Raw genomic sequence first — 21,776 nt, forward strand, 5'->3', positions numbered from 1 at the left:
CCACGAGCAGCCTCTCGACCAGGGGTAGCATGATCAAACACCTTCTGAAGACCCTCAGAGAAGGCAGTCATAGAAGAACAGAAAGTCGACTGCTTCTCCCACTCAGCGGTGCCCCAGTCCCGAGCCCGCCCAGTAAGCTGAGGTATCATGAAAGCCACTCTTGACCTCTCAGTGGGATATGTGAGGCTCAAGTTCAAAAGTCAGAAAAGAGCGGTAGGTACCTTTATTCTTTAGATTTTATAAAAAAAATTTAATATTTATTTCTTTAGTCAGTCATCTGTAATCAACAGAACCCCAGAGTTCTCTGTCTTCTTCTTCAATTTCATTACCATTCAGTGACGCATGACCATATTCTGTACAGTTGCCATGATCACTGAATGACGAAAACCCGAATGATGACATCACGCCATGTGAAGATATAAAGCATATGCTTTTATAACATTTCGATCTTTCTCTCTCTTTTTCTCTATCCTCTCTCCTACTCTCTCCTTTTTTACTACAGTAGGTGGCGGTAATGTAGCGCTTTATAGATATCAACCAACGATGAAGAATTCCTTTCCGCTTTGATCCCATGGGCTTTGAGGACAATGAAACATAAACACGGTACAAGTCAGCTCCATTCACTGGCGGTAATGTAACACTTGGATATCAACCGCCATAAAACACCAAAGAAGAAAAGTCAGCATTGTGCTGAAGTCTGTGTGTGACGGTATTGGATCCGCCGTGGTAAAAGAGGTCTCACTCACTCATACTGTTTCGCCATGGAGATTGCTGAAGTCTAACTGACAAACTGCAAATTTTACTTGTCATTCTGAATAAACTACAAAACCGAGAAACAACAACTTGTCATTCTGAATAAACTACAAAACCGACAAACAACAATATTAATACCACCATGATCATTTAACAGTAAACTACAAAGTTCTAGTCATTTGTCCAAATCATTGCATGACAAAAACACTACATATTCTAGAAATTCTAAAACTACAAAGTAGTTCTTGCAGGATGGGATAAATGCAGGATGCTAGTGAATGATGTATGATGTCTTGTTAGGCTGACAAATGCACAACAACATGTAAATAAAAGTGTTGAGCAATATGTGCCTCATTTTGTTTACAGTGGACGTTGGTGGACCAGCCCTATGACAAAATAGGATTATAATGGGACAAAGTGCCTTGGAAAAAGAGGTCCAAGAGGCACCAACACCAGAGCCCTATGAGGTATTTTTTTTTTTTTTTTTTTTACAATTTCTTATAACACCGTAATGTAATGTGATCATGCATTTGACCACATCTGCAAGTAAACGTTATTCATCAAATAGTTAAGATTGCCAGAAAGATGAATTCTTGTGACACAGATCAATCTGACGTGAGCCAAGTTATCAACTAGTTATATAGTTTTGTTTTCCTTCCTTACGACTATGTCTTCACACATTAAGTCTAAAAGTAGCTGTCTCTAACGGAACAAAAATGATGGGTTTTAGTTCATCTCATTTCATGTGGTTGGAAGGTTGTGACTAAAATTGTTGTATAGTTTAATATATTGTAAAATACAGTCAGTTTCAGACTTATATTTCTTTTTTTTTTTTAAAAGGAGACTTGGCTGCAGCGGAGACGAAAATGTAATGTGATGAAAATGTTTTCTAAGTGATTTTCTAAGGATGTGTTTAATGACATCAAATCTGTGACATTTTGTTGTGTAAATGTAAATGTACTTTTACCTTTTTCAGATAGTGGGGATGATGATCGGTGCCATAGTTGTCATTGCCATATTTGTCATTGCCATAGTTTTCTTTGTTCTGCGGAGGATACAACAAAGACAGTATCGCTTTCGTAAAAGGGATAAAGTTATGTTCTATGGCCGGAAAATCCTGCGCAAGGTCTGTCATGAAAGCAACAATAGTAGTAAATTTGACATGTGATTATTTCTTATTTCTTATTGCTCTTCCTCTTTGTCTTCGTCTTCCTCTTTGCTGGTGGGGACATCCTCCTCGTCTGGCCCCGGATGAAAAAGAAGCAGAAGATGATCGACATTGCCAAAAAGTACATGACAAAACATGAGGCCATTATAGCTACTACTTTTCGAAGTATTGCTTCAGAAATGATCACAATAAACAATGATATTGAAACTGACACAATGACCCTAAAGCAGGATAATCTAAGGAAACTATTTTCTGACTGTACAATATTGTCTAAAACATAAGCTGCCATGAATAAATGGCAGAATGCAGTGGCGTGCGGTCAGAGCAAGCAAGGCAAGCAGTGATTGACCAATAAAATCTAAAATTACAAACCTTTTTTCCCCTCGCTTCTGCTGCTGAAGCTTGGTTGAAGTCACACTGTCTTTTAGTGGCCTCTACAGGCTGCTGAGCGGTTGCGTGAGAAGATTGTTTTTTCTTCTCCCGTCCCTTTTCATTGTCCGACCGTGTTCAGAGGCCCGTTCATGCTCCGCTCTCAAACATGAGCTGTTAGAACCAGAGCGGTCAGCAGCTTCTTTTAGAGCTCTGCACATGTGCTCTGAGGACCACAGCCTCAAACACATGGATCTGTGTTCAAACCACACTGAATAAACCTGTGTAAGAATCAGGGATGTTTGCAGGTTGTGCCTAACAGCGTGTGCAGAGACGATAATAAAAAGCAGTGTCAGCTCTTTTAGAGAAAAGTCTTTGTAGCTAAGGCTCTGTTCATGTTTCTGATGATTAGATGTTAGTTAGAAATACAAGCAGTCATTTAACAATATTGAGCGCTAATTTGTGAATTTAATTGATTGGTGAACTGCTTAACTCCATTAAGCAGTTTTACTGGTGTGGGAATTTAGCTTTGGTAGGAAAGGTGTTTGCTGTTCTCTCTTGCATGTCATGTTCACTTTTGCTACTGGCAGAATGCAACAATAATTAGTCATAAAAGTTACTTCCGTATTCAACTCTCAAATCTTAAAGGCCTAATGGACGATTTTTTTGGCCAAATCTGAGTCTCATTTCCTCGTGGCGTGGACTGCCGATTAGTCCTGCCACATATCAATCATAGGATGCACCTACTGCTCACCTGCAGCCTTGTCGGCTCGTCCCCAGGAGAGCAGCACGTTTCCCTGTGTCTAAGCGCATGGATCTATCATAATATAGTTCCCTCAGTGTACAGGACAAAATTAAGACAGAGAAAGACAGTTCGAGCTGTCTCAGAAGAGACGGAAATCTACGGAAGACGAGAGATGCGATGCGATCCGTCGCGCTAATAAACAAAGGCACGTGTGGCCGCGAGGGGGAGTGAGCATGTGCACTTCTGCTTGAGTTCTCAAATCGGCGAAAATTTTTCCATTACGCCTTAAAGATATTGCAAGAAGATAATAATTTAAATATCTCCAACAAATATTGGGCCCTGCATGGTTAATTTATTGAACAATATGCTGATTATCCTGACAGGCCTGATTATAGCCATATATGACACATTGTATGCTATAAATATGAATGTGCTTGTACTTGTCCTGTGCAGGATCCTGCACTTTAAAAGGAAGGTGCCCATCCTTCAGGCTAAGGAGCCGCCTCCGTCAGTGCTGGAGGCTGATCTCACAGAGTTTGATGTGGCCAACTCCCACCTCCCCTCAGAGGTGCTCTACATGCTCAAAAATGTCCAGTAGGTTTGCTGTCTATCTCTAGTTCAATTCACAGAAGTCAAATTGCCTAGTTTCTTGTCCATATGCTGAACTGCACATTACTGTACACAATATTATAATACACTCAAGTAAGGCAAGGCAAGGCAAGTTTATTTGTAGAGCACATTTCATACAGCAGGAAAAATGCATTCAAATCACAAAGAAATTACAGAAATACAATAAAATTAACTAAATTAAAAATTATCAATCCAACTGATTTTCTAAACTAATAAAATCACAAACAAAAGAGAAGAGTGCAAAGAAAAAATCCCTTCAGTCATATGCGCAGCTAAACAAAACTGTTTTTAGCTTAGATTTGAACATTGTCAGAGTAGAAGCCTGTCTCACATCTTCAGGAAGACTGTTCCAGATTTTAGCTGCATAAAACTGAAACGCAGATTCCCCATGTTTAGTCCTGACTCTGGGCACCAGCAGGAGGCCGGTCCCTGAGGTCCTCAGAGTCCGAGATGGTTCATATGGCACTAACATATCCAAGATGTACTTTGGTGCTAGGCCATGGAGAGACTTGTACACAAGCAGAGCTGCTTTAAAGTCTATTCTCTGAGCCACAGGGGGCAGTGCAGAGACCTGAGAACAGGACTAATGTGATCATACTTCCTGGTTCTAGTCAGGACCCGAGCAGCAGCGTTCTGGATGTACTGCAGCTGTTTTACAGCTCGTTTGGAGAGACCAGTGAGCAGGCCGTTACAGTAGTCTAATCTACTGGAGACAAACGCGTGGATAAGTCTCTCTAAATCTGGTTTTGACACTATATTTTTGATTTTGGCAATGTTTTTTAGATGGTAAAAAGCTGCTGATGTTATTGATTTGACGTGGCTATTAAAGTTCAAGTCTGAGTCCATTATTACCCCCAGATTTCTAATTTGGTTTGTAGGTTTTAGAGCGAGACTCTGGAGGTGACCGCTAACACTTTCTCTTTGTTTCTGTGGGCCAAAAACGATTATTTCAGTCTTGTCTGAGTTCAGCTGGAGAAAGTTGTTTTGCATCCACAAACTGATCTGTTGGATGCAGTGACAGAGTGAATCTACTGGTCCATAGTCACCTGCCGATAGTGAAACAGAGATCTGAGTGTCGTCTATATAATTGTGATAGGACACATTTTCACTGCGTATCAACTGACCCAACGGCAGCATGTAGAGGTTGAACAGAAGGGGACCCAGGACTGACCCTTGGGGCACTCCACAGGTCAGGGTCATGTGGTCTGAGACACAGCTACCAATTTCAACAAAGTACTTCCTGTCTTCCAGATAGGACCTTAACCAGTTTAGGGCAGTGCCAGTGATGCCCACCCAGTCCTAGAGTCTCTGTAAGAGGATCCCATGATCGACAGTGTCAAAAGCAGCACTCAGATCTAACAGAATTAAGACTGAGGCTTTGCCCGTGTCAGTGTTCAGGCGGATGTCATTTGTCACCTTGACAAGAGCAGTCTCAGTGCTGTGATGAGGTCTAAAACCTGACTGAAAAACATCAAATGAGTTGTTTATTAAGAGGAAATCTGTGAGCTGTTGGTAAACAACCTTTTCAAGGACTTTGCCCCAAAATGGCAGATTAGAGATGGGCCGGTAATGACTCAGTACTGCGGCATCAAGACTGCTCTTCTTTAGGAGAGGCTTTATGACCGCAGTTTTCAAAGACATTGGGAATGTTCCAGATTGAAGCGACATGTTAACTATGTGAGTGAATGGTGCTAACAAACTGTTCAGCACAGACTTTAGAAATTTGGTGGGTAACACATCAAGGCAGCATGTAGATGAACTCAGACTGGTGATGATCTCATGGACAGTTTTGTCAGTTACTGGTGCAAAGTGAGTTAGCTCTAAGTGTCTTGGTGGTTTTAGGGTAATTTTTTGCATTGTGGGATTTATAGCATTTTTAATGCCCTGAACTTTGTCATTAAAGAATAATGCAAACTCATTACACTTGGATGTGGAAATGAGTTCTAACGGCAGCTGAGCTGGAGGGTTTGTTAATCTGTTTACTGTGGCAAACAGGACACACAAGTTGTTACTGCAGCTTCCAATTATTTCAGAAAAATATCTTTCCCTAGTTCTACATAAGATTAGGTTGTACATGTTCAGCTTTTCATTGTAAATCTCTTTTTGAACCTGGAGCTTTGACTTGCGCCATTTCCGTTCGGCCCTGCGGCACTCCCTTTTCTGTGCCCTGACCGAATCATCATTTCTCCACGGCGCCTTCTGCTTATTTTTAACCATTTTAGCCTTTATAGGGGCGATGGTGTCCAGAACATTCAAAACACTAGATGTAACAGAGTTCAACAAATCATTTACATTAGAACATGAGACATTTTCAAAGTTTATCATTTCCATAAACAGTGCACCTGTGTCATCACTTATGTGTCTCCTCTGAACAACTGCAGGACCAACCGGAGGTTTGGGAGAAACAGACAGGTCAAAGAAGACACAGAAATGATCAGACAGAGCAACATTGATCACATTAACATTTGAAATATTTACCCCCTTTGTAATTATGAGATCTAGAGTGTGTCCTTTGCTGTGGGTGGGGCCTCTCACATGCTGAGTAAGACTGAAGGTTTCAAGGACAGCATCAAGCTCTTTAGCGTTTCTGTCACAAACATTATCAACATGCACATTGAAATCACCTGTAATGACCAAACCATCAAAGTCTGTGCATATGACTGAAAGCATCTCAGTAAAATCATCAATAAAACTTTGGCAGTGCTGGGGAGGCTTGTATAAAACAATGAAGAGAATGGATGGAGACCGTTTTAGCTCCATTTTAAAGGATACATACTCAAATGATGAAAACACCCCAAAAGACAACCTGCGGGTAATTATTTCATCTCTAAAGACAGCACAGACTCCACCCCCTTTTTTGTTTTCTCGTGTTTCAGATTCAAACTTAAAGTTGGGTGGAGCAGATTCTATCAGAACTACATTTCCTGTGTTTTTGTCAAGCCATGTTTCAGTTAAAAACATAAAATCAAGATTATAAGAAGAAATAAAATTATTAATTAAGAGAGATTTGTTACATAAGGATCTGACATTTAGCACAGCAAGTTTCAGACTAGTTTCAGTGAGACTGGGCTTTATCTTTTCACAGGGAATATGAATCACATTTCTCAGATTGGGCCTGACTCGCATTTTGTTTTTCCATCTGTGTGATGATGTGGCTACAGAAATAGCACTAGGGGGGGCTCTTTTTACATAGGGCCCCGGGTTGGTTTGATTTTTAATGTGACAATAAGTCCCGGCAACGCTGAGACCCAGTGCATCCTAGCTATGGGAGATACCAGGTGAAAGGCGAGGTTGGATGGGTGGTGGGGCTTTTGTAGCCAAGGAGAGTTTGGGACCAGGTGAGAGGCGAAGGGGGATGGGTGGTGGGGCTTTTGTTGGTGTAGTCGGCATAGCCCTTGCTATATTGGGCGTGAGTGGAGCCATCCTAATGCCTGATTTGATCAGACTTTCAAAATGGCTGGGAAGGCCCATGGGTGAGAGTGGAGATGAGAAGGAGAATGATGAATCTTTAGTGGGAGTAGATGTTGCAGGGGGAACCCAGGGCTGGTGTGAAGGCAGGGGCGATGACAGGGATGTTGTTGGGCTTGTCACAGATGGGTCCAAGGCCTTTGAAGATTGTTCCTTTGCTGGAGGCGGTGGAGGTGAATGTGGAGCAGCTGGAGCTGAATCCTTTGCTGGTGGTGGTGGAGCAGCTGCTGATGAATCCTTTGGTGGAGGCTGAGGTTGTGGTGCTTTTGATGTTGAAACATTGGCTCGGTCTCTGGCTGATGGAGCAGGAATTCTTCTCTCATTCCTCTCTTCTCTAACTGTCTGCTCAGGACCCTGTCCAGGCCCAGTCCAATGCCTCAGAGCGTGGAGCAGGTTCTCTGTCAGCACCCTCACTCCACCTCTGCATAGGTGGGGGCCATTTCTCTTAAACAGGTCCTCTCGTTTCCAGAATAGATAGAAGTTCTCAATATACTGTAGTCCTCTCGGGGAACACTCTTTGGACAGCCATGTGTTCAGCTGAAGAAGCCGGCTAAACTTGTTTATCCTCCTGTCGATGTTTGGAAGAGGTCCACTTATGAATGTTTTGATTTCCATTTTATCAAGCACGTCGAATAACTTCAAGAAGTCTTTTTTCAAAACTTCAGTCTGTTCCCGCCGCATGTCCACTGCACCCACGTGCACAATCAGCTGTTTAGCTCCTCCATGCTTAGCCATAATATTTGGAAGGAGTGACGTTATCTCAGAAATAGTGGCGCTTGGAAAAGAATGTGTGTTTATCTTTTCATGCGTCACGTGACTTATCGCGCCGTCCCCAACTAAAACAATCTGCGTGACCTTGGCTTGTGGCACAGTTCCTCCTTGCTGTATTTTGGCCACGTCATCTTTCCTTTTTTCATTTAATTCCATCTCTGAAAGTGGTAAAAATCTGTTGGTGAGCTGTATTTTAGGTGACTTCACATTATCTTTGAATTGTTTAGGCTTTGCTCCAAGTTTGTTCCAAGAAACAGCCTGGTCTTTCTGGTTTTTAGACAGTTTTGGAAACGACACTGCGGTTTAGGTTGAAAGTAGCAGTTTTTCTTGTAAAAAGTGTGCTCTTCTTACCGTCGGTTGACACAGGAATGGTATCGTGAAGAACTTTTTCAGATTCCAAAACAAATATCCGTGTTTTCAGCTCATTAATTTCTTGTTGATATTTCCGACAGCGTTCACAGTCTTTCTCCCTTCTTCTCACGGACATGTCGCTGGCGTCAGATATGTCGTTAAAACTGGAAAAATGTTCTTAAAATCCTTGGTTTACTTGAAAAAGTCTAAAGCAAAAATGTTTGGAAGACAAAAACTGATTAAAAAGCAAAATAAATAAGGAAAGCAGCGATAGCAAGCGGAGCGAGCAAAAAAGCGTGTGCACTCTTCGAAAGCAGAAAGGATCTTCCTTTCCATTTATTATATCTATATGCGGCATAGTATGCAACCAAAATAATTATCGTACATTTTAGTGTAGTAGACTTGTATTTCTGCTTTATCTGTCTATTTTAATTGCATCTTTTTTATTCTGCTGTTTTTTAACTATGTGCCGAAACACTGGAGCTGTTCGAACCAGAGCGGTCACAAATAAAGGTTCTATTTGTTTTTTCCAAATGTTTGTTAAATGGCTTGTGTGTTTCAGGGTGCTGGGTCACTTTGAAAAGCCAGTTTTCCTTGAGCTGTGTAAGCGCATGGTGTTTTTGCGCTTCCAACAAGGAGAACATGTATTCAAACCAGGTCACCCCGACAACAGCATCTATGTGGTGCAGGAGGGGAAGCTCGAACTGTGCCTTACTGGACCTGTGCGTGGTTGTTTTGTGCCTTTTGACTATTAAATCATTCAAACTTAGCCCTAACCCTAGTTATGCACAAAATGTATAATTGTATTGTTGCATTCTAACAGGATGGCAAAGAGGGTGTGGTGAAGGAGGTTTATGTTGGAGACAGTGTTCACAGCCTTCTCAGCATCTTGGATGTCATCACAGTAGGATACATATACGTTTTTGGTCTATTCAAATATATATGAAAATGGCCTGGAGTGTGTATAACTATCGATCGGTCTCGTGTACTTCACTTCAGGGTCATCAGAAGCCTTACAAGACGGTGTCGGCTCGAGCTGTAGAAGTCTCCACTGTTCTGCGTTTACCCGCCGAAGCCTTCCTCTCTATATTTGAGAAGTATCCCGAGAGCCTTGCGCGAGTTGTGCAAGTGTGTACTATGACTACCTAAGTGACATTAGCCCTCATTTATCAAACTTCCGTATGGTGAAATCAGTGTGTCGAAGTGTTGGTCCACGCAAGCAAGACATTTTTCGGGATTTATCAAAATTGACGTGGGCGCACAGTGCTGTCAAATCCTACAGCAGGTCTGAGGTGGCCAACTTCAAACAAAGGCCAAACTGTACAGTAGAACCACAAAACATACTGCAACTTATTCTATTTGTCAATAGGGTTTGCTTAAACAAAAATGCAGTTAATGGATTGTACTTTAGCAATCATGTAGATAGTAGAAGATTCTCCATTGTGTTATTATTACGATCTTATACTGTAACCATACAACTACAGCATAAATCGTCGTCCGTGCAGACGGCTCGCTGCCTGGTTCTACAGATCTTGTCCAGGTCAAGCCGCTCTTCCACACACCTCTGGGAAGGGCTGCCCATGTGTATATGATTCTTTGTCTGTCTTTTTCAACGAGCCAGAACAACAAAATCCTTCTTTTATGCAATTCTATGATTTCTTGTTCAGATAAGCACTGCCCTTCCGTACGTTCATGCTGTAAATTGACCGTGGGTGATGCTGGTTTTCAGTCGCTGCATTTATCACCAGCAGCTCTGCATAAAGCAGGATCAGAGCAGTGCGCACAGCTTCATAATTACCATGCGGATTCTGCCATATGAACAAATATACACATATTTACACCATTCCCCCCCGATGTTGATAAATGAGGGCCCTTGTATGTTGGTCTGAGGTTAAACAAATGTTAGACAGATTCATTGTGTTTCTCTTTAGATTATTATGGTTCGTCTCCAAAGAGTCACTTTCCTGGCCCTGCATAACTATTTGGGGCTCACCAAAGAGCTGTTCAGCCACGTAAGTGTCCGCATTCACTTGACACTCCTCTGTAAACATCTTAACATGCTGTGGTTCCACCTCTTTTCCGACTTGCCCAATGATGTATTAGTAACAGTATTTCACTAATTGCCAACATTTTTTGCTACAGCACGCAAAGGAAATGCCCCCCAGCCGTAAGCTCCCTCCATTGCCTCAAACGACTCTGACCAGTCCAATAGGTCACAGGAAACGCTTCAACTTGCCGGTGCCAGAGGAGAACAGAGAAGCTGCTGTCAAAGAGGCTGCGGGTACAATCATTTAAGCTACAGCACTAGTTTTGTTAATGCATTCTTTGTATATATTTGTATATATTATCACTAGCATGGATACTTTTACACATACATATTTTAAACAGGGGAAAAGGATGGTGCAACACTGCCAAGTCTCAGCAGAACAATGTCCATGCCTGTGGGTAAGAGTCTTTGACTATTATATTTCTGTTTGGCAGTTTGAGCAGGCGCATGCACAAATAAAACAGGCATAAATAAATCAAATTAATGAAAAATAAATCAATAATAGACAACAGGGGACCACACAATTCATGCAGTGTTAAAAGCCTGAGACCAAAAATATGTTTTAAGACAAGGCTTAATACAGTCAAATAAATCAGGCCAGTGTATTTCTTCTTGTCTATGCAAAGAATTTGAAGGTGCTATTTTATTTTTGGTCAGGGATCCAGAAAAGCCTTAAGTCAGACTTTGACATGGCGTATGAAAGAGGTCGTATCTCTATTTTTGACGAGGATAGAAACACTCCTCCCCAAACATCAAAGGTAAGTGCCTCTGATAACAGATAAAGATTATTTATTTATAATTATCTCTTGGTTTCTAACAATTTTGACTTTAAAATAAATTGATTATTTCATAATTCTGTGCTAGTGTGGTGGAGCTCCAGACCAGCGTGAGCGTAACATGACAGTGGATGAGGTTCCCTCAGACATCTACCTGTATCCTGAGGAAGAGCCAGGAGTGGTTAATGTTTCCAGGGCTGTTCTGTTTGAGGATGCCCAGAAAGAGATCCTCAAACTCATGAACATAGAGGTTGGTTTCAGTTCAGTGTAAAACGTGAATTTTTCTCTTAATTCTTAAGAGCATTTTTCTCTAGGACCCGTCTTTGCTGAAAGGGAGAGTAACTCTTCATCATGCTAAAGCTGGTGCTGTTTTAGCCGGACAGGGGGACCAGGTACAGTACAAATTTAAATATACTACACTGTATTTGCCTGCTGTGTCTAATTTACATCTCTTTTCAGGATATGAGCCTGCACTTTGTCCTCTCCGGGTGTTTGTATGTGTACCAGCGGATGATAAACAAACAGGAGGTGGTGTGCTTGTTTGTGACCCGCCCGGGGGAGATGGTGGGACAGCAGGCCGTGCTCACAGGAGAGCCCCTAAACTTCACCATCAAAGCTCTCCGGAACTGTACTTATCTCAAGATCTCCAAGTCAGACTTTTACGAGTAAGATGGTCGGATTAGACTGGCTCTATTTCTTTTAGAAACAGACTGGTCAAATAAAAACATAAAAATAAATAGTCAATAAAGTGACAACAAATTATTATTATTTCCCCATTTTATAAAGAGTTTTCTGCCTGTGTGTTTCCCCTGATGTCCTGGTTTTAGTTCATTTGTGACACGTTCTCTTAACATTGCACTTTCACATATTTTGCAAACCCATGATATACGTTTTAGAATCATGCGGCAGCAGCCCAGTGTTGTCCTGAGTGCGGCTCACACGGAGGTCATTCGCATGTCCGCCTTCGTCAGGCAGATGGACTTCGCTATCGACTGGATGGCTGTGGAAGCCGGAAAAGCTCTTTATAGGTACTGGTTTTTGTTAAGTTTGTTGCAATTTTCTGTTTACTATATTATATTATGATGCCGAGCTTTTCAATTTAATGTTTCTAAATTTCAGACAAGACGACAAGTCAGACTGCACGTACATAGTGTTGAACGGACGTCTGCGCTCGGTCATCCGCAAGGCCAACGGGAAGAAAGAGCTCGTCGAGGAATACGGTAGAGGAGATCTTATTGGTGAGGTAGGTGTCTGACGTCTGTACTGAACGCTAAAAAACAAAAACATTTAATGATGATCATGTTTTTGCTCTTGTTCTTGAGGTGGAAACTTTGACTAAACAGCCGAGAGCCACCACCGTCCACGCTGTCAGGGACACGGAGCTGGTCAAAATGCCAGAAGGAACGCTCAATATCATCAAAACACGACATCCACAGGTGAAATTTATGGCTTTTAAGAATGTTCTCGTTTTATTCATTGGCGCTCTTTGATTTATGTTATATTTTAGGTTGTGACGCGGTTGTTCCACTTGTTGGGCCAAAAGATTTTAGGGAACCTTCAGCAGGGGCGAGGACCTTTCACAGGTTAGAAAAAGAGAAAAAGGCAAACTGCGTGTCAAAATGCCCAATGTGACTTGACTTTGGGCGGCATGGCTGAACTTTTGACATGCTTTACCTCCAGCTTCTGCTCTGGGACTGCCGAGTGTCGCCACCAGTGCAGATGTGACCAACCCGTCCAGTAACCTCTCCACTGTGGCTGTGCTGCCCGTGGGTGACGAGGTGCCAATCAATGCTTTTAACCTGGAGCTCAGCCACGCCCTCAGTGCCATTGGTAAACACTCGCGCTTGTATTTTATTACTTTGCGTGATAACTATTTATAACCTTGAAAAAAAAAAAAATTGACTATTTTGTCTTTTTATTTAGGGCCAACTTTACTGTTAACAAGTGACATAATAAGAGAACGATTGGGGGCCTCTGCATTGGACAGGTATGCTCAGGACAGTATTGTTTATTACACAGGTGAAATGTCTGTAAAATGAATCGCAAAAGTGCACTTGATAAAAAAAATGTATTATCTGCTCTTTTTGCTGCTGTTGCTTATCTTCAAAACAACGTTCACTAATATTTCCCACCTCTAATGGCACATATGTAAAGCGTTTGAAGTGCCATGAGGGTAGAAAAGCGCTATACATAAAAGTGGGCCAATTGATATACATTGTTCTGTTACGACCCAGTATCCACGAGTACCGGCTGTCCGGCTGGCTGGCCCAGCAGGAGGATATAAACCGCATCGTTCTGTACCAGACCGACAACACCATGACCCCCTGGACACAGCGCTGTATTCGACAGGCTGACTGCATCCTCATTGTGGGTGTGGGGGACCAAGAGCCTGCAGTTGGAGAGGTTAGTTTTTCAAAGAATAGATGTGATTGTGTCTCAAATATAAAGATTTGCATCACCTTTCTGTTGTGTAATCTTAGCTGGAGCAGATGTTGGAGAAAAAGTCAGTCCGAGCTCTGAAGAAGCTGGTGATCTTGCACCGAGAGGACGGCCCAGAACCGTCCCGCACAGTGGAGTGGCTCAACATGAGGAGCTGGTGCTCAGGTCACCTTCACCTAAAGTGTCCGCACCGAGTCTTCTCCCGACGCAGGCCCAGCAAACTGGTACAGGTTTATCTAAAGTCAGACTATTGTGTGTGTGTGTGTTTATTGTGTTTTTTCAATCTGAAAGTGCATTTTGTCTTATCAATTGAAGATTTATGAAAAGGTTTTTGGGAAAAAAGCGGACAGACACAGTGACTTCTCTCGGCTGGCCCGAGCCCTGACTGGGAACAGCATCGCTCTGGTGCTGGGAGGAGGAGGAGCCAGGCAAGAAACCCTCATACTGTGCTGCCCCTATCAAAAGAATATTATGTACATACTGTATTGCTTATATAGAGGCTGTTCTCATGTTGGAGTGATCAGTGCCATGGAGGAAGCAGGAATACCTATTGACATGGTTGGAGGGACCTCGATAGGGTCATTCATTGGTGCGCTGTATGCGAAGGAGAGGAGTGCTGTTCACACCAGACAAAAAGCACGGGAGTGGTCCATGGTACACTGTTCACATCTGTCACATTTGTCCTGTTCTTGTGCTGAGGAATAAAGACTACTAAACACTCAAATACTCTTACGTTTCCCGTAGGCGATGAAATCCCTTTTTAAGGTGGTCCTTGATCTGACTTATCTCATCACCTCAAGGTTCTCCGGCTCTGGATTCAACTCCACTCTATACAAAGTTTTCCAGGACAAGCAAATTGAGGTAAATGAGTAAGGCAATGAAAATACACATGGACAATAACGCATCTGTATATAAATATGTGTTTTTCTAGGACTTGTGGTTGCCATATTTTAATGTCACGACTGACATCACAGCCTCAGCCATGCGAGTCCATCAGGATGGTAAGAGACCAGAGAAGAAACTATTATTTTTACTCTAATAACCCTACTATTATAACCATCGTACTGTTATGCACCCACATAACTAATAATTAACACTGACTAATACTTGCTAAAATAAGAATTCATAAGCGATTAATACATAATACTTGACGGAACAAATACCTTTTCGTCATTGTACTTTTAGCATGTCCTGAGCCAACTGCAATAACAGGTGCTAGTTTCTAAGTACCGCGTGATGAAGAAAATACAGGGATCCAAACTGAACTAATTTTGGGGTGAATATATATCCAGTAATCTAGTAATTGGATCGTCTCGTTTGGATGTAATTTAAAGGTGCACTGAGCTGGTGGAGTGAACGCCAACTGCTCTTTGCCATAGAGATGATTGTTTTAAGAATGTTTCCTAGTATGGCATTAAACATGGCATCAAACATATTATTCTAGGGATGACCAAAAATATTTTTTTTTTTTTCAGCCAATGCCGATATTTTGCTCGCTGCTGCGGCTGATATAGCAAGACCACTAATCCATCTTAAGTTGAAATAATAATCACAAATAAACTTTTCACTATTTAAAAATAATAATACATATATTTGGTATATAAAATAATTTGTTGCATGATTGTGTAAACAGTTATATTATTGTTTTTCTCGATATCGGCCGATGCCAATACTAGAACCAACATATCGCCCATCAATAATTTGTTCGATTACAGGTGTTTTTATTGAACAACATCCATCTTTTCTGTGAGCGAGCTCGCCTCTCCACAGATCTGACCACCTGCTTGTCTCCATGGAGATTAGATATGTTTGATGCTATTCTGTGGACCATTCTAGGCAAAGCAATACCATGACATCAAGCAAAAAAAGGTTTTACTTTTCATTCTCTAGTTGGTCAATGGTACAGTTGCTAAACACAACAGTTGAATACCTTTCCCCTGTGATTCTTATAAAGCATAAAGAGAAAAGTTTGGATTTGAGATGCTTGTTGTCTTGTTTATTAGTGCAAACGCTGTAGGCCGCATGTGTTTGAACTAGAGCAAAGCCATCAACTGTCCACTATTTGTTTACCATGCTTTTTGAGACTCGTACATAGCTTTAATGTCTTTAACTCAGTAATATTCTTACCATATCATGCTAAATAATCTTTTTTGTGCCTAAAACTGGAAATAAAAGGTAATTTTCTCATGCACATGACAGGGCAGTGTTCACACAGGGCTTTTGGCGTAGACTGGTGTATTTGTCGACACGCAGCATCTAGAACATCTGCATTCGTCTGGCTTTACCAACACCATGCTTCTCCCTCATTCATTTCAGCTTCATTCTGCTGCTTATCTGCCTTTGACAATCACACATGATTTAGCGTCTTTTCAAATAGTGTTTCTGGCAATAGTTCATGCCCAAGTGGGTTTACCCTGTAGAGCAGCCGTTTGGCCTCTTGAGTCTTTCAAGTCTTTGCTGTTCAATGGATGGGCAGTTTCTACTTCTTCTCCTTCCCCCTGCACTACTCACACCCTGAAACAACCATCTAACAAATCAAATACATTTCAACACACAATAAACACCTTATTTTAATCACGATCATGTGTTTTATGAGACATAGCATATGTATTTCAAGTGATATTGTTCGAATAACTTTGATACACTACATTTGTTTTCTTTATTTACGTGATACATTGTGTTCCTCTCAGTCTCGCTGTTCTTTCTCCATCTCCCCACGTTCCCATCTGTATGTCCTCTGAATCTGGCCCCTATTTGATGAATACACCGCTCACCTCCCCAAATGTCCCTTCTATGATGACTTTTCATGTGTTTTGTGGTTCTTTTGTCGTCCTGTGGGCTCAGTACCCAATCTGGTTTCTGTGAGAGAAGACTATTTTCAACTACAATGCATTTCCTCTTGTCTGGGCTTTGCTCGCATGACATCATCAATATGTTGAACATATATTGATGCTTTCAAAGTCCATCCATCCATCCATCTTCTGCCGCTTTATCCGGGGCCGGGTCGCGGGGGCAGCAGTCTGAGCAGGGACTCCCAGACTTCCTTCTCCCCAGACACTTCCTCTAACTCCTCCGGGGGGATCCCGAGGCGTTCCCAGGCCAGCCGAGAGACATAGTCTCTCCAGCGTGTCCTGCTTTCAAAGTGTTTACGTTAAACATGCTCTGGATCCTGCAGTGGCTTCATTCAGATTCATTCATTCACAGTCCACATATACTACATGCAAGTTGCATGGCTTTTCTTTGGTCCTTCTTGTCCTTCCATCCCGTGCAGCGACCTGCTCTTGCCCCGTTTGGGAACTGGTGGAAAGAGCAGGCGGTTTCCTGCCATTTTCACAGTGAGAGATCTTCAAACGTGGTCACAACAAGCTGCCAATGTCAGCACTAGAAGAAGCTACAATCAAAGATACAATTATATAATATTAGTGTAGGGCATCTTGTTGGGGCCTAGTTTGGAGATCTAATAGCCTTGATGCTCTGTGATGATGCCATGTCCTTTGTTAACTGCTGCACTGTGAGTGTACGAGGTAGTGAGGTGTGCAGTGGTGGACTCAGAGTATGCAGTTAGACAATAAAACCACAGGACATGCCCCAATAGCACTCTGGTCCCTCTGGGGTGCCATGGCCTGCACCAGCACTAACAGACCAGTACTGAGATGTTACTCCCTTCCTCCTTCTGTACCAGGCTCTCTATGGCGCTATGTGCGTGCCAGCATGACCCTGTCATGGTACCTGCCCCCCCTCTGTGACCCCAAAGATGGACACTTACTAATGGACGGTGGCTACGTCAACAATCTGCCAGGCAAGTAGGGGAACTGCAAGTGTCCTACCCTGAAACAAGAGGAGGGTGATGAGGGGATGTTTTATGATGAGGGGATGTTTTAGGGCCCTAATGCAGGATGTAGCTAGAAAGGTGGAAAGTATAAAGCGTAGGATTGATTTATGAAACCAAGAGGGCTCTGAATCAGTCGATCATCATATGTAAACTCTTTCCCTTTAATGTGTATAATGTAAAAACAGCATTCAGATTCACACCAAACCCTTATATAAAACATACATAAAATGCAATAATAAGAATCATTGCATATGTATTCCAGTTATGTTAGGAACTTGAAATGTAAAACATGTTTAAACAATTAATAATTTTGAAATTAAACTGTGCTCCAATCCTCAAGTAGGAAAAGGCAGAGATTAATTTCCTCCTGCGTCAAAAAATATTTGAAAGAACATTTACAGATATACATCGCAATTTTTCACCCATATAAGCTATTGTGTTACAGTTCTATGTTGTATCTGTCATTTTATCAACTACAAAGTATAAAGATAAAGCAAGCAAAGCAAAGACATTTCAACTTGAGCTTATGCAAGTTCTGGTTGCCCTTTATTTGTGTGTTGTTGTTGTTGTTGTTGTTGTTTTTATCAGTGGACCATTGCATTAATTCATTTTTTAATAGCTTGGCTTTGTCCCACTGATATTTAAATAAGAAAGAGGATTTAAAAACTGTTTGCACTGATAAAAAAGTGTTGGTCTTAAAAATGTTGCAAAACTGTTGTATTTTTCTAATTGTCTCTGACACTGATCCATAAACAGGAACTCTCAATACAGCTCCCGGTCAGCTGCATTTTCAGTTCTTGGTTCAATGTTTTGGGCGGCTTTGGTCTGCTTTTCCGGTGTCTATTTATGGCTCAACACCACAGAAATGCTAATCCCCAAGACCCCTTTTAAGAAAGTAAACACATGGAAAAGGTCAGCCAAAATTTTGATTTAATTTCCTGGTAAATAACTTATTTTAGACTGATCTTAAATGCTCATAGCAGCTACTGAAATACAACAGCATTGCAGTGGTTTTGTGGTGTGAAGTCACCTTTTGACCCCTGAATTTAAACTAACTTATCTTCTTTTTGTTTTTGGATTCCATGTTGTTGTGTCCGTGCGTTTGGACGTTTAGCGGACATTGCGAGGAACATGGGTGCCAAAACCGTCATTGCCGTTGATGTGGGGAGCCAGGATGAGACCGACCTGTGTAACTATGGCGACTGCCTCTCGGGATGGTGGTTGCTCTGGAAGCGCCTCAACCCTTGGGCCAAGAAAGTCAAGGTAGAGTACTGCGCGACTTGAGAAGTTATAATTATCTTTCACTGCTCCGTGCCTGAGCAAATACATCCTACGCAGACACAACACTGAACATGAACATTAAACATTTTACCCAAATCTATCCACTTAATATCATATTTTAGCAGCAAAACTTTTCCCTCAGCGAACAAAATTCTTGCATTACTGTGGAAGCGTCGGTCTGTAGCAGAAAGATGCAAGGAGCCAGGACCTTTATCTGACTAGCCTTAAAGGTTCACTACGTAACGTTTCTGGTGGAGGGCCTGTCCCTTGCTCGTCTCCATGGAGAAGCTTGTGCAGAATGTTTCACTGTATAGTACACATTTTTTAGCTTTTATTTAATTAAAAAGGTGTTTCTATTGCTGAAAAATACATTTTACTGTTAGTGGGGTTGCTTCTCCACAGATCTGACCTGTAACTAGGCCTCCTGCTGTCACCTGCTTTTCTCCAGGCAAAGCAATTCAAGCAAGCAGGTGGTGAACCCTCCACTAGCAAAGTTAGTTCACATTTAAATACATTTCAACTTGATTTATGGATCAGATCATGCAGGCTACATTTGAATCAACTAATTTGCCCCAAAAACAACAAACATACATTCCTTTTCATAGACATTTTAACGTATTTTTGGCTTGGTTTTTTTCATCACTAAATGAATATTTCTCATGTTCAGACCACAAGTCCTTTATTTTTACAAACCATGTGCGTCACCTGTTTAATATTCTTGACTCCGCCTACAAAACCCAAATACATCTGCACTTTTGGGGACCTGTCCTGGAGCTTCAGTTTTGTCATTTCTCATGTTTGCTCCTTGATAATGTGATATAATCAGTGGTCACAATGTTCTTTGTGTTTGGTGCATGTGACGTTGCAGGTTCCGAACATAGTAGAGATCCAGTCCCGCTTGGCTTATGTGTTGTGTGTGCGGCAGTTAGAGGAGGTGAAGAAGAGTGCCTACTGCGAGTACATAAGACCACCCATCGACCGCTTCAAGACCACAGACTTCGGGAAATTTGATGAAATCTACGTAAGTCAACTCACTTTCTGTTCAGACCTCGATGGCTCTTGTTCTTTATACAATTATCCTTTAACTACTTTGTTTCCTTTAAGTATTTTATCAGACTTTCTATTGTTTGGATAGAGCACCTGTTATTTGTCCACCTTATTTTTGACTGGAAAAGAGTATTAGAATTGTACTGATCCTTTAGTGAATATAGATTGATCATTTTATAGTTTATGTTTCATTAACTGAATACATTAATAATCACAAATTAGTAATTAATTAATGGCTAGGGCTAGTGCTAATGATTATTTTAGTAGTCAACAAGTCCAATTATTTTTTTCTTATACATTTAAATACATTTTCAAGCAAATAAATGTTGAAATATGGTGACGGAAATTATTATTGTGGAAAACCCAAAATAGTTAATTCAATTTTGTCAATTTGATTTATTGTGCCACTGTCTTTGCTATAAAACAGTATTTTGGTGTTTTTGAGTCTGTATATTCCAAATAATGATTACAACAATCAAATTATGTCTACAGTTCTTTTAATAGTCGACTAGTCACAATGATTCTGATGAATTGTTGCCGCTCCATTCACTGCACAGCGCTGTGATTAACATACTAATGCTGATTTGAACTTAAGTGTTATTCTGTAATATTATGCCTGCAGGAAATCGGTTATCAGCACGGTAAACTGTTGTTCGCTGGTTGGGCTCGTGAACACGTCATCCAAAACATGCTGAAGGACCATCGCTCAGACGACTACGACGACAGCAAGAAAAGCGACGTGAGACAAACATGCAAAACACGGGAAACGGTTCTTCATGTTTGGATCTCTTGTGACGTTGTTTGTATGTTTTTTGTGTCAGTCATGCACGTATCCGGACGCAGACTTCACCGATCTTGCAGAAATCATCTCCAGGATCGAACCAGTTCAGATCTCACAGAAGGTAAAATATCATAATAATTTGGATTGATGATAAAAAAAACCCTACTATAGTATTTTGCCTTTTCTTCCTGGTACTTTATATTAAGCTACAACATAAGTCGAATTTCAAATTACATTTTTGTGATTTTCAACCGTAAAATGTATCGACTTCCTGTTTAAACAGGCGTCCCTACGATGGTGACTGCTGTGAAGAGAGTTTAACTGGAGCTAAGGTTGAGGATGCCAGGCGATTGAAAACAACCCGGTTTGGAGAATGATGTGACAGCCTGTCAGTAATGGTAAAACTTGATGAAAAATGTCTGCCTAGTAAAGTGTTCATGAGCTATGAAGTAAGGCCATATATGTTCCACCGCCCCTACGTGCCAGCTTAAACTGTGCAGCTCAAACTTAAAAGAGAACTGAAAGGATCAGGATCATTACTAAAGCTGCAGGAAGATTTCTTGTAACAAAACAGCTTGAATGTGCAGAAATAGAAAATGCGCTAAAGGCACTAAATGGGAGTCAGTGTAAAGAAAATCCCCATTTGGAAAATCAGAGAAATCAGTAAAGACATGGAGTTAGGGCCGTCGCTGGTCTCCTTTCCACACTCAATCCAGTAGATGCACAGCTGCCGGCCGCCATTGAAAGCAACAACAACAACAACAACGGAAGTAACTCCAGGAATCACAACTAAAGTAGGTAGCGGTAATGTAACACTATGGACACCAACCGCCATAAAACACCAAAAAAGAAGATGATGTCATTGAAAGTTGTTATCATGATGATATTGTCAAAGGAATGATGTCAGATTGTGCTTTGAGTTCAAAAATTACTTAGAGGGTTCAGTCTTTCTCTCTCCTCTCTCTTTCTCCTGATGTATACCTGTTGTATATGTATAACAGGTATAATACCAACCGATTTAAGTCTAAAGAATAAAGTCTAAAGTTAAGTCTAAACAATAAAGTCTAAAGTCTAAGACGGACAACTAGAGTAGGAAGAAGTAGTAAGAAGAAGAACAAGAAGAAGAAGAAACTTTGATCACGTACTACTACAGTAGGTGGCGGTAATGTAACACTTGGATACCGCCATAAAACACCAAAGAAGAAGAAGTCTAAAGAATAAAGTCGAAGACGTACAACTACAGAAGAGGTACAACTACAGCAGGTGGCAGTAAATGCACCTTTTCAGTTGGCTGCCAACCGCCACTAAAAGCAATACA

The 21,776-nt window shown here is 41.4% G+C and overlaps 2 protein-coding genes and 1 long non-coding RNA gene across 3 annotated transcripts in view; all 3 read left to right on the forward strand.

Annotated features, from left to right (window-relative positions):
- LOC140359391 (uncharacterized) overlaps positions 1–21,776 on the forward strand; it is a 313,132-nt gene that overhangs the window by 216,686 nt on the left and 74,670 nt on the right. The gene's annotated exons all lie outside the window — the stretch shown is intronic.
- Positions 148–10,426, forward strand: pnpla7a (patatin-like phospholipase domain containing 7a). The gene is made up of 9 exons (XM_072444109.1): positions 148–213; positions 1,730–1,915; positions 1,984–2,042; positions 3,489–3,629; positions 8,818–8,977; positions 9,079–9,159; positions 9,255–9,383; positions 10,187–10,298; positions 10,398–10,426. Exons 1-9 carry the CDS (start codon positions 148–150, stop codon positions 10,424–10,426), a joined length of 963 nt encoding a protein of 320 aa, XP_072300210.1.
- On the forward strand, positions 10,965–20,759 carry LOC140359250 (patatin-like phospholipase domain-containing protein 6). The gene is made up of 22 exons (XM_072444111.1): positions 10,965–11,060; positions 11,167–11,328; positions 11,393–11,470; positions 11,538–11,743; positions 11,975–12,106; positions 12,198–12,321; positions 12,401–12,514; positions 12,586–12,661; positions 12,759–12,908; positions 13,002–13,065; positions 13,313–13,481; positions 13,559–13,747; positions 13,833–13,945; positions 14,015–14,171; positions 14,262–14,378; positions 14,449–14,518; positions 17,200–17,316; positions 18,464–18,612; positions 19,499–19,651; positions 20,300–20,416; positions 20,499–20,579; positions 20,742–20,759. Exons 1-22 carry the CDS (start codon positions 10,992–10,994, stop codon positions 20,757–20,759), a joined length of 2,625 nt encoding a protein of 874 aa, XP_072300212.1. The 5' UTR covers positions 10,965–10,991.

The sequence above is a fragment of the Eucyclogobius newberryi genome, unplaced genomic scaffold (assembly GCF_026437365.1).
Source record: "Eucyclogobius newberryi isolate DKJ021-1_F unplaced genomic scaffold, fEucNew1.0.hap1 SCAF_14, whole genome shotgun sequence".
NCBI lineage: Eukaryota > Metazoa > Chordata > Actinopteri > Gobiiformes > Gobiidae > Eucyclogobius > Eucyclogobius newberryi.

What these genes read in the sequence shown, in the direction of transcription:
- pnpla7a (XM_072444109.1), top strand. Translation starts at nt 148, where the DNA reads ATGAAAGCCACTCTTGACCTCTCAGTGGGATATGTGAGGCTCAAGTTC. An exon ending in TACATGCTCAAAAATGTCCA is followed by an intron (nt 3,630 to 8,817) that starts GTAGGTTTGCTG and finishes TGTGTGTTTCAG; the next exon opens with GGTGCTGGGTCACTTTGAAA. An exon ending in GCATCTTGGATGTCATCACA is followed by an intron (nt 9,160 to 9,254) that starts GTAGGATACATA and finishes ACTTCACTTCAG; the next exon opens with GGTCATCAGAAGCCTTACAA.
- LOC140359250 (XM_072444111.1), top strand. Translation starts at nt 10,992, where the DNA reads ATGGCGTATGAAAGAGGTCGTATCTCTATTTTTGACGAGGATAGAAAC. An exon ending in TCCAAGTCAGACTTTTACGA is followed by an intron (nt 11,744 to 11,974) that starts GTAAGATGGTCG and finishes TATACGTTTTAG; the next exon opens with AATCATGCGGCAGCAGCCCA. An exon ending in GGAAATTTGATGAAATCTAC is followed by an intron (nt 19,652 to 20,299) that starts GTAAGTCAACTC and finishes TTATGCCTGCAG; the next exon opens with GAAATCGGTTATCAGCACGG.